General features: G+C 38.5%; 1 protein-coding gene and 1 pseudogene across 3 annotated transcripts in view; one reads left to right on the forward strand and one right to left on the reverse strand.

Annotated features, from left to right (window-relative positions):
- The window catches only part of LOC145293228 (sorting nexin-33-like), a 274,899-nt gene that overhangs the window by 21,975 nt on the left and 239,102 nt on the right, over positions 1-13,822 (forward strand). The window contains exon 1 of one of the 3 annotated variants that reach the window (XM_080139777.1): positions 11,989-12,046. The exons of the other annotated variants lie outside the window; for them this stretch is intronic. Within the exon in view, the coding sequence (XP_079995903.1) occupies positions 12,029-12,046 (18 nt within the window). The 5' untranslated portion in view covers positions 11,989-12,028. Of the gene's footprint in view, positions 1-11,988; positions 12,047-13,822 lie in introns of those variants that run through there. 3 annotated transcript variants of the gene reach the window in all.
- LOC145293545 (U2 spliceosomal RNA) lies at positions 6,712-6,863 on the reverse strand (annotated as a pseudogene).

A 13,822-nucleotide genomic window follows, 5' to 3' on the forward strand; every position in this document is an offset into this window, starting at 1 on the left:
TTTGTGCAATAATATTTTCGAATTGGTTTTAATCTGGCGATAAAATAGTTGACACGAGTCATGTTTATATTAAAACTTAATATTTAAAAAAATTTAAACATAATTAATTAAAAAAATCTATGTTGTAACGGAACATTTTGAAATAATGGAATTTTAATCGTTTTAATCTTTTAAAAATTAATGTTTACGAAGTTTCTTTTTCTTGGCAATTCAACTGATTATAGTATATATTAATTCGAAAAAATGCTATTAAAAACATTAAATTTATATCATTTTTTTTAATTGCAACTTCAAGATAATTTTTTGTTCAATGCGTGTATTTAAATTTTAAAAAACTGTTTTATTTATTTGAACTCTTATGTTTCATAATAAATAGAAATGTCGATAGATTTAAATATATTTTGTTCAATTTCGAAAAAATAAATATGGGTGGGGGGGGACACACTAAAAAAAAATATTTTCCCTCGTATATTTTACGAAAACTGCATTTTATATGTAATTTAATTCTAAAATGGATAAGTATCGAAAATTTCACGAAAATCTGACCATTAGTTGATTTTTGCTAGATTTATTAAACACGGATATGTTTTCACGTTCGAAATGCTTACTACATGGGAACGTTATTTTAAAGTGCCAATTATGTAAACACGATTTTCGTCTTGCAATTTCATTATTTTCGTACGATGAAAAAAAATGGTTTTTAAATTACTAGTTTCTTTTTCCTTCTTTTAAATGGTACAAAAGTTATATTGATAATATTAATTTATAATTACGTTACATCGTTTTACATATGGGGGGGGGTAATTCTGTGTTGACTTTTGGAGGTACCTACTACTCTTACTGTATCAAATGATGATAGAACTTTTCTTTTTTTTTTTTTTTTTTTTTTTTTTAGTGATCACCACTTATCAAGGCTCGGAAGCCACTCATGGATAAGGGTTATTGCAAGTACATTACGTTAGTGTGGAGATTTGATGAAGTGTTTACTTAAGGGGGCGGTTCATTAAGAATTTATTAACATTGGACTTGAAGACATCCAAGTTGTAGTCCGGTGGGAAGCAGGCAGATGGAACAGTTCCACAGGCGTGCAGTTCTAAGAAAGCTTTGTTCATGGAATCCGCGTTTTGATTTAGGCACAGATATAGAGTGGGGGAAACTTTTCACAGTGGATTCAGCTAGACGGGTGTTTTTCGTGAAAGATTGGCGAGGGGGGGGGGGACCAGAGATTGTAACTTGAGTTACCAAAATGGCTGGTATTAGTTTATATATCATTCAAAGGACGTGTTTACATACTGACACAAAACCAAGATGAACAAGAATATAAACCGGGAGAGAAAACAACTTTAAGTAGTGTCTTAGAATAGTCACTTTTACAGGAAAGTGAGGGAGTTTATAGAAATTTTTCTGTAGAGTAAAATGGCTGCTTACATTTTACAAGGCGAGTCAACACCTTTTTTTTTTTTTTACAGCTGATCCTATATTTTTTGTAAGACACTGTTTCTTGTCTTGACAGTGTAAACCCGATTTAAAAATTTAGTGAGGCTGCTCTCTTTTCCTACAACCTATCCGTCATAAAAGATGTTGCTAGTTTTGTTTCTGAATTTTTTAGGAGGATGAATAGTTTGTATTTGGATTCTTCAAACTATTGTTTTTATCTTGGGTTTCAACATTTCGGTCAATGTAACCTTCTTCAGGTGTACCTGGTTGAACTCTGAGAGGGGAATTTTTCTATCAGATTCGATAATTTGCACAGAATTTCGAACATAACCCTTTATTTAATCCATCAAGGTAGCATGCTCTCATTTCATCAACCATGATTGAGTAGAAGTCTTAAGTTGTATTTTCAGTGTCGTCTGCACTGAGAATTGAACCTTCTACCCTCAGAAGAGTGTAGCTTACAGCTGAATTTTTATCAAGTATTTCATCCACTGCACCACGGGTCCTTGCTGGTCTTTCTCGATTATATTGTTGTACTAAGCTACAATCTCCAGTGAATACTTGTCTAATTGCTGTAAAATCTTTCTTACTCTGACTACCGAAAACCAAATTGAACACCCATAAATGGAGCTTCTTTCACAGAATTTCCAATCTATGCAACACAATAAGACAGGAGTGCTTCCCTGCTGACTACAACATAGTCATCTTCAAATCCAATGCTAACAAATACTAGTAATCAAATCGTTTCCATTCCACTCATTGTCAGTTGGATGTAGTACAATACTATCTCATTAACCCATATGATAAGTGATAAGTCATGACTATATTTCAGGTATAAGTTTCTCTGTCTGCTTTGACCGTTATAAGTCAGGTTTTCAGCTGACTGCCCCCTAGACTTTTGCCATAGAGGCCTGAATTCAGGAATCAGTTCTGTGTATGAGCTATTAAGTTGTCTTATCTTTGCATCTATTGTTTCTGATGTTGGACAAGGAATCCAACTTCAAATTATCGGTGATGCTTCTGTCGACCAGAGATGATGCAGTGGGGTAGTCAGAGATGTGTTGTAATCCCTGAATGTCAGTGAATGAAAATCGATTCAAGTGGAATTAAGTATTAGCATAAGGGAAGTGGCTTCTCCTTTTTTATTTATTTATTTTTTTTTAAAGAAAAGTCCAGATCGCTTGAGCTTTATATTCTTATTCCCTTCTTTCCATTTGGCTCGATTTTGTCTTTTTCTGTTTTTTTCTTCCTCTTCCTGTCACGTCTTGTCTAGTTTTGTCTCCTTTTCATCCTCTCTGAAAATGTTAATTTTGCCATACTTCAACTGATTCACGGGAAAGAGACGTAGAAGACTTTTGTTTCATCGATGAATGTCTTGCTATCTCCTTTAGTCAATATTTTCAATATAAAGATAAAAAATATTGTATATTAACAACCTTGGCCAAGTTTCCCCCCTCCCCTTAAAATGAGATTTTTTTTAAGGTAATTATGACTGAACACCTTTGGCTTCTGGCTTTTGAAATTGGTGTGTGAACGGGAGGGAGTGCGTGGGCTCCAATGTTGAGAAATTCATCTTATTTTTTTGCCATTGGTCAGTATATATAAACTTTAATCAAAGTTCAAGTTTTGTGTTTATGAGTCAAATTTACTATTGAAAAAGTAATCTTATAATATTTGGATGTTGTAATGGCAGCATTCATGGAAAAACTTAGTTTTATAAACAAACAACTTTTTTTCCCCCTTGTTTTACAAGAGAGAGAGGGGGGGTAAAATGAGTTTAAATTGTCAATGTGATGAGGATGTTAAAAAATATTTCCTCCTTCCCCATCCACACAGGTGCAATTGCTAAGGGGGAGGTAATTACAGTGGGTTGACCTTTTATAGAAATGTCACAAAATTAGTTTTTAAATTGACAATGACTGTAATGATGAAAGCATTATTTTTTACTTTTTTTTTTTTCTCTTTTTGTTTTGTCTTCCGTTTTTGTCGTCATTTTGTTTACTTGGTCTTGCTTTTTCGATCTGCCAACATTTACACCAGAATTTGTTACTTGCTCACAAAAGGATGAAATGTTACCAATGCTTTTTTTTGTTTGTTAGTGTTTCTGTAACAAATAAAACTCTTGTGCTTTCACTATGCAGGTGCTCGTCTGAACTCCAATCTCTGGTCCCCCCCCTCGCCAATCTTTCACGAAAAACACCCGTCTAGCTGAATCCACTGTGAAAAATTTCCCCCACTCTATATCTGTGCCTAAATCAAAACGCGGATTCCATGAACAAAGCTTCTTTCTTAGAACTGCACGCCTGTGGAACTCTGTTCCATCTGCCTGCTTCCCTCTGGACTACAACTTGGATGTCTTCAAGTCCAATGTTAACAAATTCCTAATGAACCGCCCCCTTAAGTAAACACTTCATCAAATCTCCACACTAACGTAATGTACTTGCAATAACCCTTATCTCTGAGTGGCTTCCGGGCCTTGATAAGTGGTGATCACTGTGTAAAAAAAAAAAAAAAAAAAAAAAAAAAAAACTACATGGGAAGAATAAGGGATGTGCAAAACTGGACTTTTCTCAAAATGTACAAAAGTCATACTTTTTACAAGAATTGTCAGCAGGGTTGAAAAAGTATCCTTTAAAATGCAAAACGCGTTACCAAAAAGAGGTAAAACTAATTCTAGATGTAATCCTCTCTCTCCCTGGATCGTGCAAACGTATTGGTGTGTTAAATAGTCGGGGTTTCATATCGGCGGCGCATAATATCGAAGATGATAATGACAGGAATACATTCATAACAAGTGAATGAGACATTTATGCAACAGTTCTTCTTAACTCGGAGGGGAGATACATTATTGATGATGGCGGAGGGGAGACATAATGCTTTGAGGGAGTTATACAAAGTTCGTTTACAAGATGATAGACAAAACGCATTTACCGTTCAGTTGGTGGAATGATGAAGACAGTTTACAAATGTATGATGATTCATACCAGCTGCTGATGGTCAGGAATTCAAGCCTTTATGACTACATGATCTCCCCCCCCCTCACCTTCCAGAGACATCAGCTTTCACTAAGTTGCTCTCCAACTCTCGTCTGCTTCCGCCCTGACCTGACTGATGGTCTCTTCTCTCTCTTCCTAACCTCGAACCCTGTCTCAATATATTGGGAATCTCCTTTCTTGATGACCTCAAAGCAGGTCTGGCCACGTGGAATTCATTCACATGGATGTTACCTATGTATGTCCAAACACGTTTTTGGCAAACAAAGAAATTCCTAAATTGCATTGTATTATTTAACCTATTTGTTGACCATTATTTCTAAACTGCATTGTTCGTATCTAACTCTGACATAAATAATATTTAGTTATTTCCAAGAACAATGGAAATCGTTCTACATTCCTAGAATTTCAATATGTATTTTAACTTTTCTTACTGGGTTCGATTTTAACCTTTTCCAAATATCTTTTGCAATTTATCTAGGTTCCTTGTTTACTTACTGGGGTCTGTCTCTTTTTACATAACAGGTGGACACCTGAGGATTTGGGAGACTGTTATCAGGGTGGACTTGGTTGAGCTCTCAGGTCTACAGGTAGTCAAACTTCAACATTAGAATAACAATTAGTTAGCCGTCTTGTGTGACCTTACTTAGGACAGCTGTGTATGGGCCGTCATGGCTCAGGATGTGGTGCAAGCTGGGCAAAAAGGAGAATAAATTGGTTTGCACAAACTTATTGATGGGCTGTTTAGGACCTGAACAAAGGAGACTTGGTTGAGCTTTCAAGTTCACAGGGGATTGTCTTTTGACTTATGACATGATGCTGCAAAATGTTTTTAAACATGCTTTCAGTTTGCTATACCTGACCACCACAGAATTCATCTTTTTTTTCTAGTTTTCACATATTTATCTGAGGCATTACTTTCAGATAGTACTGGTTTCAACCCGGTTAGATGTGGCTGACAAGTTTTTAGCGGACATACAAACGTACACACACACACACACACACACAAACAAACCGACTCTTGAGATTTATATGATAAAAGTATGAATACTCTCACTTCAAAACAAAACAAAAAAAAAAACTTAAAAGAAACGTTTACCTCAGATTTTTAATGAGATTATTAAAAACTACTAAGACCTGTTGAAATGCCACAGAATGAGAAATAATATTTAATCAACAAATATGTTTTGATAAAGTTCATTTTTCTGGATAACGTTAAAAAATTAGTTTTGTGAACAGAAAAATAAACTAATAGCACTAAATAAATGAGTTTATTAATTGCGGTGCAATTCAATCCCAGGCCTCAAGATGGTTGCTGGCGGTAATGACGTCATGGAGTAAAATGTGTGTCTGTGTTTGTGTATATCTTATTGTTCATGAATGAAATTTAAAGGTGTCAAGTTGTTTAACGATTTGCATACATGTGGTGGTAATAAGGTTGCATAGTAACGAGTGAGAGCGTAATGTATGGACTAAGGAAATAACAAGCCAAGGCTCTACAGGCAAATTTATCTTTAGTTGACCTTTCACAACTAAATATTTTCGTTTACTAGCCAAATAGAAAAGTATGTAGCCAAATCCATATGAATTTTGGAATATGACATCTTCATTCCGTGATGATTATGTACATAATAAAGTTTTTTGTATTTTTTTTTAAATAAGTGTGATACTTAATATACAATAAATTTTATGTTGATACTTGAAGATATAAACATTCTAATTTCTTCAGATGTTTTTTAAACAGCCTTCGTTAAAAAAATTGTATTCTATTAAACTTTTATTGTTTAAATAATTTTGTTCGTTTTATTAAAAAAAAAAAAAAAAAAGTTGAAAAGACATTTTTTCACTCGGTAGTGAGCTTTGGAAGATTGTCAGTGAAAGAAATACAATCGCCAAAAGATCAGTGTTTCATTATTTTTAGTCGCCACTTTGAAAAATCACTCGCAAATGCGACTGTTTCACTCGCAATGTAGAGCCCTGCAAGCAGAATAGATAGATTCTCAATTTGATTCAAAACAAGGCTGATAGCCATTAGTCGCATGCTCTCGTGTAATGAATGAATGCGTGAATGTAGGATTGACATGAAATTCTTAAAGATAAACTAAAATGACCGAAAAATGGGCTGAAATGACTTGAATAAAAAAAAAAAAAGTAAATGACTTAATGAACTTAAGGATGAATTGATTGACCTTTAAGAATGACTTGAATGCTTAAAAAATAACTGGAATCCTTCAAAAACAACTTGAATGATCTGGAGAATGACTTGAATGGCTTTGAGACTGACTGGTTGTAAAGTAGGTGATCATTTTACATTAAATTAATACAGAAAAGTGAACCCCCCCCACTTTATATCGCAAAGTTACAAACATAAGTACAGCATGTAGTAAGAACATATACTACACTTTGATCTTGGCCAAAAGGCCAAGAAAAGGGGGGTATTTATTTGCTTCCCACTGAGCAAATTAGGCATAAGGCCGATTTTTAATGTGAGGAGTGAAGGGAAATGGAGACCAACTCCCCGGGAAGTAGAGGAGCTGGATAGTGACAATTGGTATGAAAGATTGCCCCTACATTGACCAAGGTCTGATATGTGGGGTTACCCCTGCATATGGTCTTTGCTTGCAGTATCTGCCGGAACAGATACTACACTTTGATCTTTATATTTAATTTATTCCGTTTAAGGAAAAAATTACAATTAAAAAAATTTCAATATAATATTAAAAAATTTTAAGTAAATCTCCAGAAGACAAAACAAATTTAGGCTCAAGGCCCTATAAGATCTGGGGAGGGGAGTGTTGCAGGGTCTTTGTAACTAAAGTAAAAATTGGAGTCTTTGGCGACTTGCTCTTGATTGGCAACATTTACCACAATACCTAATTCACTCTGTGGAATCTAAAGCTAACCAAGGAATTCCCAGCGTTTAAGCAAAAAGCATATATTTACAATTTGTGTGTGTGCATTTCTTTTTTTTTTTTTATAAATTAAGTGTGTGTGTGTCTGTGAAAAAAGTTCAATTCATTGGAAAAATAAAATTTCTTAATTTGGTAACAAATATTCGTGTTTGGGAGTGGGGAAAACAACCTAGAAAAAAAATGATCAAATAAAATTGCCTAGTGCGTTAGTAAGGTCCCTCCCTGAGCTAATCCAAGTAGTTAGATCGCCTACTGTTGGCACCGAAAACAAGCGGGGAGATCCCAGTGGGGATTGGGGTGGATTCTTATCGGGTATTGGGGAAAAAAAATAAAAGCATCAAAAAAACAGAAGGGGGGGGGGTAGAAGGCGACCTCTGAGTAAGGGTTGACCAGGGGTGACAAAACAAAAGAGGGGGGGTAATGGTAGGGTAGCCTCGGAAGGTTCTCTAGTGCCAAAACAAACAATCGGGGGACCGGATCTCATTTGTACCACCAGTCAAAAGTCTCTTTAATTTTCTATTGTTAACCTAGCGGGATGGGTTCCGTAGGACCCAGTACCGTGTGTGCCATGCCTATGGTGGTAACACGAATTCAAACTTGGCGCCTCGTCGGATGCACAAGCTAGTGTCATGCACTTACCTCCTGTCAAAGACCACTCGAGGCAACCTCCTCCAATCGCATCTGATCTTTACTTTAAGCAGATGTTTACAGTAGACAATCAGATCCGATCTGGAACAGATATCCCTTTGCGGACTCGCTTGAGTCGTGTGATCCATATGACCATTCTTGCTTCTGCTAGGATTGCCAGAAAACTCATTCTTTTCTCCCTAGGCAGCGGTGGATCAATGTTCTCCACAAAGTATGACTCATCTAGTTCAAGCAGGCACGTGGCTTCGATGCGAGCCGTTACCTCGTTGACATATCCTAGGAGTGTCTTAAGCCTGCTGCAGCGGAAAAAAGCATGACCGACCGTTTCCTTCATGCCTTCGTCACAGCGCAGGCAATAGACCCGGGTCTCTTTGTGCAAGTGGAATGCGTCAAGTCGCCAGGAAAGGGAAAATTCCGAGTTGGTAAGAAAGTCCCGTCCCGGCGCCCAACTCCACTGGGAGCGGACCTCTTCTAACGACATCCCCATCCACTTCACTAGCGGTTCCTTTTGCTACGCCCCACTAGTTCCCGATAAAGCCTGTTCCTAGACTATTCGAGGACACTCGTCCCCGCCAACGCTCTAAGTGCGCACTGGCATTCGGCCTAGAATTTTTGTTCCCTCCCTATGTCGAAGTTCGGCAGAGATCGAGGGGTCAGATGAGAGATTGGAAAACGAGCTTCCAACCGCAGTGACCCATGGAACGTCTACGTGTAGTGAACAGTTCAGGAAGGCCAACCTCTCTGCGTGCTTGTGATGCAGGAGATCGGGCAGTCCCAAACCTCCCTTGCTCGGATTTCGAACACAGACCTCTCTGCAAACTTAATGCTTACCCTCATTCCACAAGAGTGAGTTGAGGTGCTCCTGTAAGCTGATTCGTTTTTCTGTAGGGAGGGGAAGTATAGACAGACGGTAAAGGATGAGCGGAAAGATGTATGTAGCACATGCCTCCGCCCAACCCTTCAAGGACAATTTCCTTCGAATCCCAAGTCTTGACAGGATTTGACCTTGGTCTCCACTTCTGACCAGTTTTTTTCCAGCTGGAGACCCGGTCCGAACCACACACCGAGGATCCGGACCTGGCAATCGGTCCAACTGAAGATGCCCAGAAGCGAATTTACTCCGGTCCAGACACCCAACCGCAGACCCACCGACTTACTGCGATTGAAGACGGCCCCTGTAACTTCTTCGTATCAAGCGAGCGCCTCGGTGACCGCTTGAATGTCCGTGGGGCAAGACACGAACACAGTAACATCATCGGCGAACGCGGAAACCCTGGCTCGTGTGCCTCCAGGGAGAGCTATCCCATGCAGGGCTGGTGTAGTCGCCTCGTCCCTTAACTTGCAAAGAAGGGGTTCCAACGCCAGGATGTACAAGAGAGCGACAGCGGACAACCCTGTCGCACTGACCGGCAGACGGTGAATGACTTCGACAGCTTACCGTTGATCTGCGCCGCTACTGTCGGCCTGTCATACAGTCCAGAGATCCACTTGCAGAAGTACGGATTAAAACCGGCGGCCTCCAGCATAGATCCCAGGAACCGATGGTCGACCCTATCAAAAGCCTTGGACTGATCCAAACTGATCAGCGCAGCCTCGGCGTCGTCTTCTGTCCCCTCTATGATCATGCGTATCAGATGAAGATTGTCCTGAATCGATCTCCCCTTCACAGCATAGCTCTGGTCTGGTTCGATCAAGTCGGTGATGACAACCTGCAACCGATTCGCAAGAACCTTGGCCAAAATCTTTAACTCTGTGTTTAGCAGAGTCAAGGGCCTGAAATCGTCTAAGTCTTCCTCCTCACCATGCCGTTGACCTTTCCTCAGCAATGTGATCACTCCCTTGGTCACCTGCCCAGGGATGGAACCCTGAACAAACCAATGGTTGAACATATCCTTCAGAATAGGGACCAACATGGGCGACAGCCTCTAGTAGAATTCGTAGTGTAGACCATCAAGCCCCGGGGACTTATTGCAGCTGACCTGCTTTAATGATCTCATGTTCCGCAACAAGATCATCACAGCTAGCCACTTGAGCCGCCATGAGGCGGGGCGAGTCAGCCAAATAACTGTCAAATTCTTTGACTCTGAGTTTGGGTAGTTGGGTGAAGCGTCGAAACTGTCCTTAGTTCCCGGTCAAAACATTGCATCGACTGCGGGCTGGGGCGACTGCCTCCGCCTCCCCGTACTAAGTATTGCCCTCACTTGTTTTCCGGTCATGTAGTACGGGACGTTCAGTACTGAGACAGTGGTGTTCTCCCACCGAGATATGCTGGCTGGAGCCGAATGTTCCTGCTTCTGTGTTCGGTCCTGGCCAGTCTTTTTGCATCCTCCTCTCTGGGGAGCAGAATGTCCCATATGGCGAAACTCCTCCTGCATATATAACTTGTCAGAATGTTCAAGTCAATGAGGATTTCCACCATGGTGTCTTTGTTGAGACCCGTTAAACTCCTGGTCTTGAGATCAGAGGTGATCAGAGAGAGAACTTTCTTTTCCAATTTTTCAATCTGTCCCGGAAGGGGTATGATGGTTGTTCCATTCGTGATATCCTTGTAAGTGGAGTTGAAGAGTTCCCTATAATCATTGGGTGTCATCTGCTCCAGCTCCTGATGGCCCCATGCCGTATTCTCGTCCTGTTTGGTGTTGGACGGACCGGGGAGGGGATCGGCTGCCGCTGCCTTTTCTTTCTGCTGCTGTGGTGTTGTTGCTGCTGCTGCTTGGCCCTTTTGTTTGGGGCTAACTCTGGCCAGTCCTCCTGTGGTGTCGTACACTGGTTTTGGCCCGTCTTCTGGCCCCTTTCCTTCCTTTTGACCGAAGATAGTCATGGGATTTCTCCCATCGGGCTTTATTGTCAGTAGGATGGTTTTCGGGGCTTCCAGTGGTGTCGGAGTGTTTTGGGGAGCTTTGGGCGGTGGCGGTTTCCCCTACATTGACCAAGGTTTTATGTGGGGTTGCTCTCACATATGGTCTTTGCTTGCAGTATCTGCCGGAACAGATACTACACTTTGATTAAAAAGCTTAAAAAGCTAAGAACAGCATCTATTAACAACAGACTTTTGATCTTAACCAAAAAGGCCAAGCACAAAAGTGTTACGGATAGACCGACTGACAGACCGACGGACCGAGTGACTTATAGAGACGCTAGAAATGTAAAAAAAAAGTCAAAATCTACTCACCGGGAGGTAAACTTCAGGATAAGGGTCAATGGGTAAGTAATGAAAATTCGATAATTTATTTAGACGACAGCTCTTTAAAAATTTGTTTACATTTGACATGAAAACGACCATGTTATAGTCAGCCGGGAAGCAGCTTTTAAAAAAATAAATAAATAAAAAATAAAAAAAATATTTGCAGCATAGTAATTTTACAAGGCTTCAGTATTGATCATATAATATCAATAGTTTTGATAAGCTTGCACCTAGGTATACCAAAGAGAAACCAATCAAGTGATGTTTATTTAATCACAAGGAAAAGCTTTCCTTCCTTTTGACCGGAGATTGAGTCATGGGATTTCTCCCATCGGGCTTTATTGTCAGTAGGATGGTTTTCGGGGTTTCCGGTGGTGTCGGAGTGTTTTGGGGAGCTTTGGACGGTGGCGGTTTCCTCTACATTGACCAAGGTTTTATGTGGGGTTGCTCCCACATATGGTCTTTGCTTGCAGTATCTGCCGGAACAGATACTACACTTTAATTAAAAAGCTAAGAACAGCATCTATTAACAACAGACCTTTGATCTTAACCAAAAAGGCCATGCACAAAAGTGTTACGGACAGACCGACCGACCGACGGACCGACTTAGAGTTGCGTGCACGCGACTAAAAATATACATATATATCCTTACGATTTCTTACCTATGCAGATTACCATATCAAATTGCTATTTCTTTAATCTAAACTGTAGATAAATACAAGCACGTCTCGTATAATTCATTTATTTTGTTATTTATTATTATTTTTTTTATTCTGTTTTTCTGTTAATTCTTGTATACCTTTGTTCAGTTGATACAGAATACGATTAACAACAATGTTGAGCGGACGCCCAGGATGTACACGTCCTATGAGGTGATTATGAACACGTATACCACATATCACACTGCTCTATTGGTCAACCAGTCCACTTTGCAATAAAAAAAAAATACATTGCTTATGTCTTGTTAATCAATTCATGCCCTTTTAAGACGAGCACGCTTTACCACACCCTTCTAGACCAGCTAAACATGTTAATGTTGTATGTAATTGTGATAGTAATCCCTTGCAAATGTGCCAGAGAATGTCTTTTCTTTGTTGTTGCTTCTTTGAGACTTTATTTTGGATGGTTTTTTCGCATAGATTTTAAAATGGATGATTCATAAAAATGTATGGTCCAGCTGTGCATTTTTATTTGGATTTTTAAAGAAAAATTTTTTTATTTTATTTTACAGATAATTAACTGTACATACTCGGCATTGCCCGGGATACAGTGAAGCCATTTTTTTTCTTTTTTTTTTTCTTTTTTTGCACATTTTTAAATTTAAGTTAAACAACTATTAGATTCTTCAAGTTAAAATGGGTTATCCCCCTTGCTCATTTTTATTTTAAGCGATTATTTCAAAATGTTTCATATTAGTTATTTGGGACAGACTAATTATAAAAATAGTATGTTGGTAATAACGATAACAAATGTAAATTTGTTAGTCAGAACGAAACTTAGATTTGTCAACTTACCACTTATCAAGGCCCAGAGATCACTCGAGGATAAGGGTTAATGAGTGTACAGTAGTAATTGGACAATACCATAGTAATTGTTAGTAGTAGAAATTTGGTAAATTGGATTACTTAAGAGGACTTTTCATCAAGAACTTGTTTACGTTGGCCTTGAACCATATTGTACTCAGCTAGAAATCAGGAAAACAGCAGAGTTCCACAGATGTGCACTTCTAAAAAAAAAAAAAAAAAAAAAAAGCTGTGTTTATGGAATCTATGCTTACGTTAAGGCACAGATAAAGAACATTTTTGATAGTGGTTTCAGTTAGACGAGTATTAATACTATTTGAATTTGCCTTTTTAAAACTCCAGCAAAAAAAAAAATTGTTAGATTTTCATGACTCCTTTTGAAAATTTATGTACATAAAATAAAACATTTAAAATGAAAATGGCTGGGGAGGGTGAGGGAACTTGAATGACTTGATAACATCAAACTCGGCGGTTTACCTCCACCTTAGACTCCACAAACTACTCTCTCCCAAATTTCTCTTGTCAGATTACACTTGTAGATCTGAAGATCACGCGTCTCATGTCTGATATCATAAAAAAAAAATTTAGACACCACTTGGGTATGTAGGCCTAATCTCATCATTGCCATACTAATTAAGAAATGCTCTGCTAAGCTAGCTTCTATTTTCTCCAAACTTTTTGACAAATGCCTTCCTGGTGTATTAATGATTATTTGGACTAAATTAATCCTTTATGTAATATTACTTATGCAAATATGAAAAGAAAGAAAAGGCGTCTTTTGGGAATAAATTCGAATGTTAAAGATACATAAGTATTTATTAGGTAAACATTTTGTGTAGCTTACACACCTCAGACAATTCAATGTCAGAATTTACTTTCATAATCATGTTGCCTCTGAGGAGGTAACCTCACTGAAACACGGTTGCAGGTGTGTAAGTCACACAAATGTTTATAAAGCTCTTAGTATTCATCATAAAAACATATTGGTTTTTCGTTCATTTTATAAATACATTTGAACTTGAAACTGAATGTCTGTGTCTGGTCACGAATAGGTTCCTCTATGGTTGACTGTTATAGAAAACTGATCACATATAATGATAGAAGATGTATTGAGACACAGAAATG

Source organism: Euprymna scolopes, chromosome 14 (genome assembly GCF_053919585.1).
Source record: "Euprymna scolopes isolate OS-2025 chromosome 14, ASM5391958v1, whole genome shotgun sequence".
NCBI classification, from domain to species: domain Eukaryota; kingdom Metazoa; phylum Mollusca; class Cephalopoda; order Sepiida; family Sepiolidae; genus Euprymna; species Euprymna scolopes.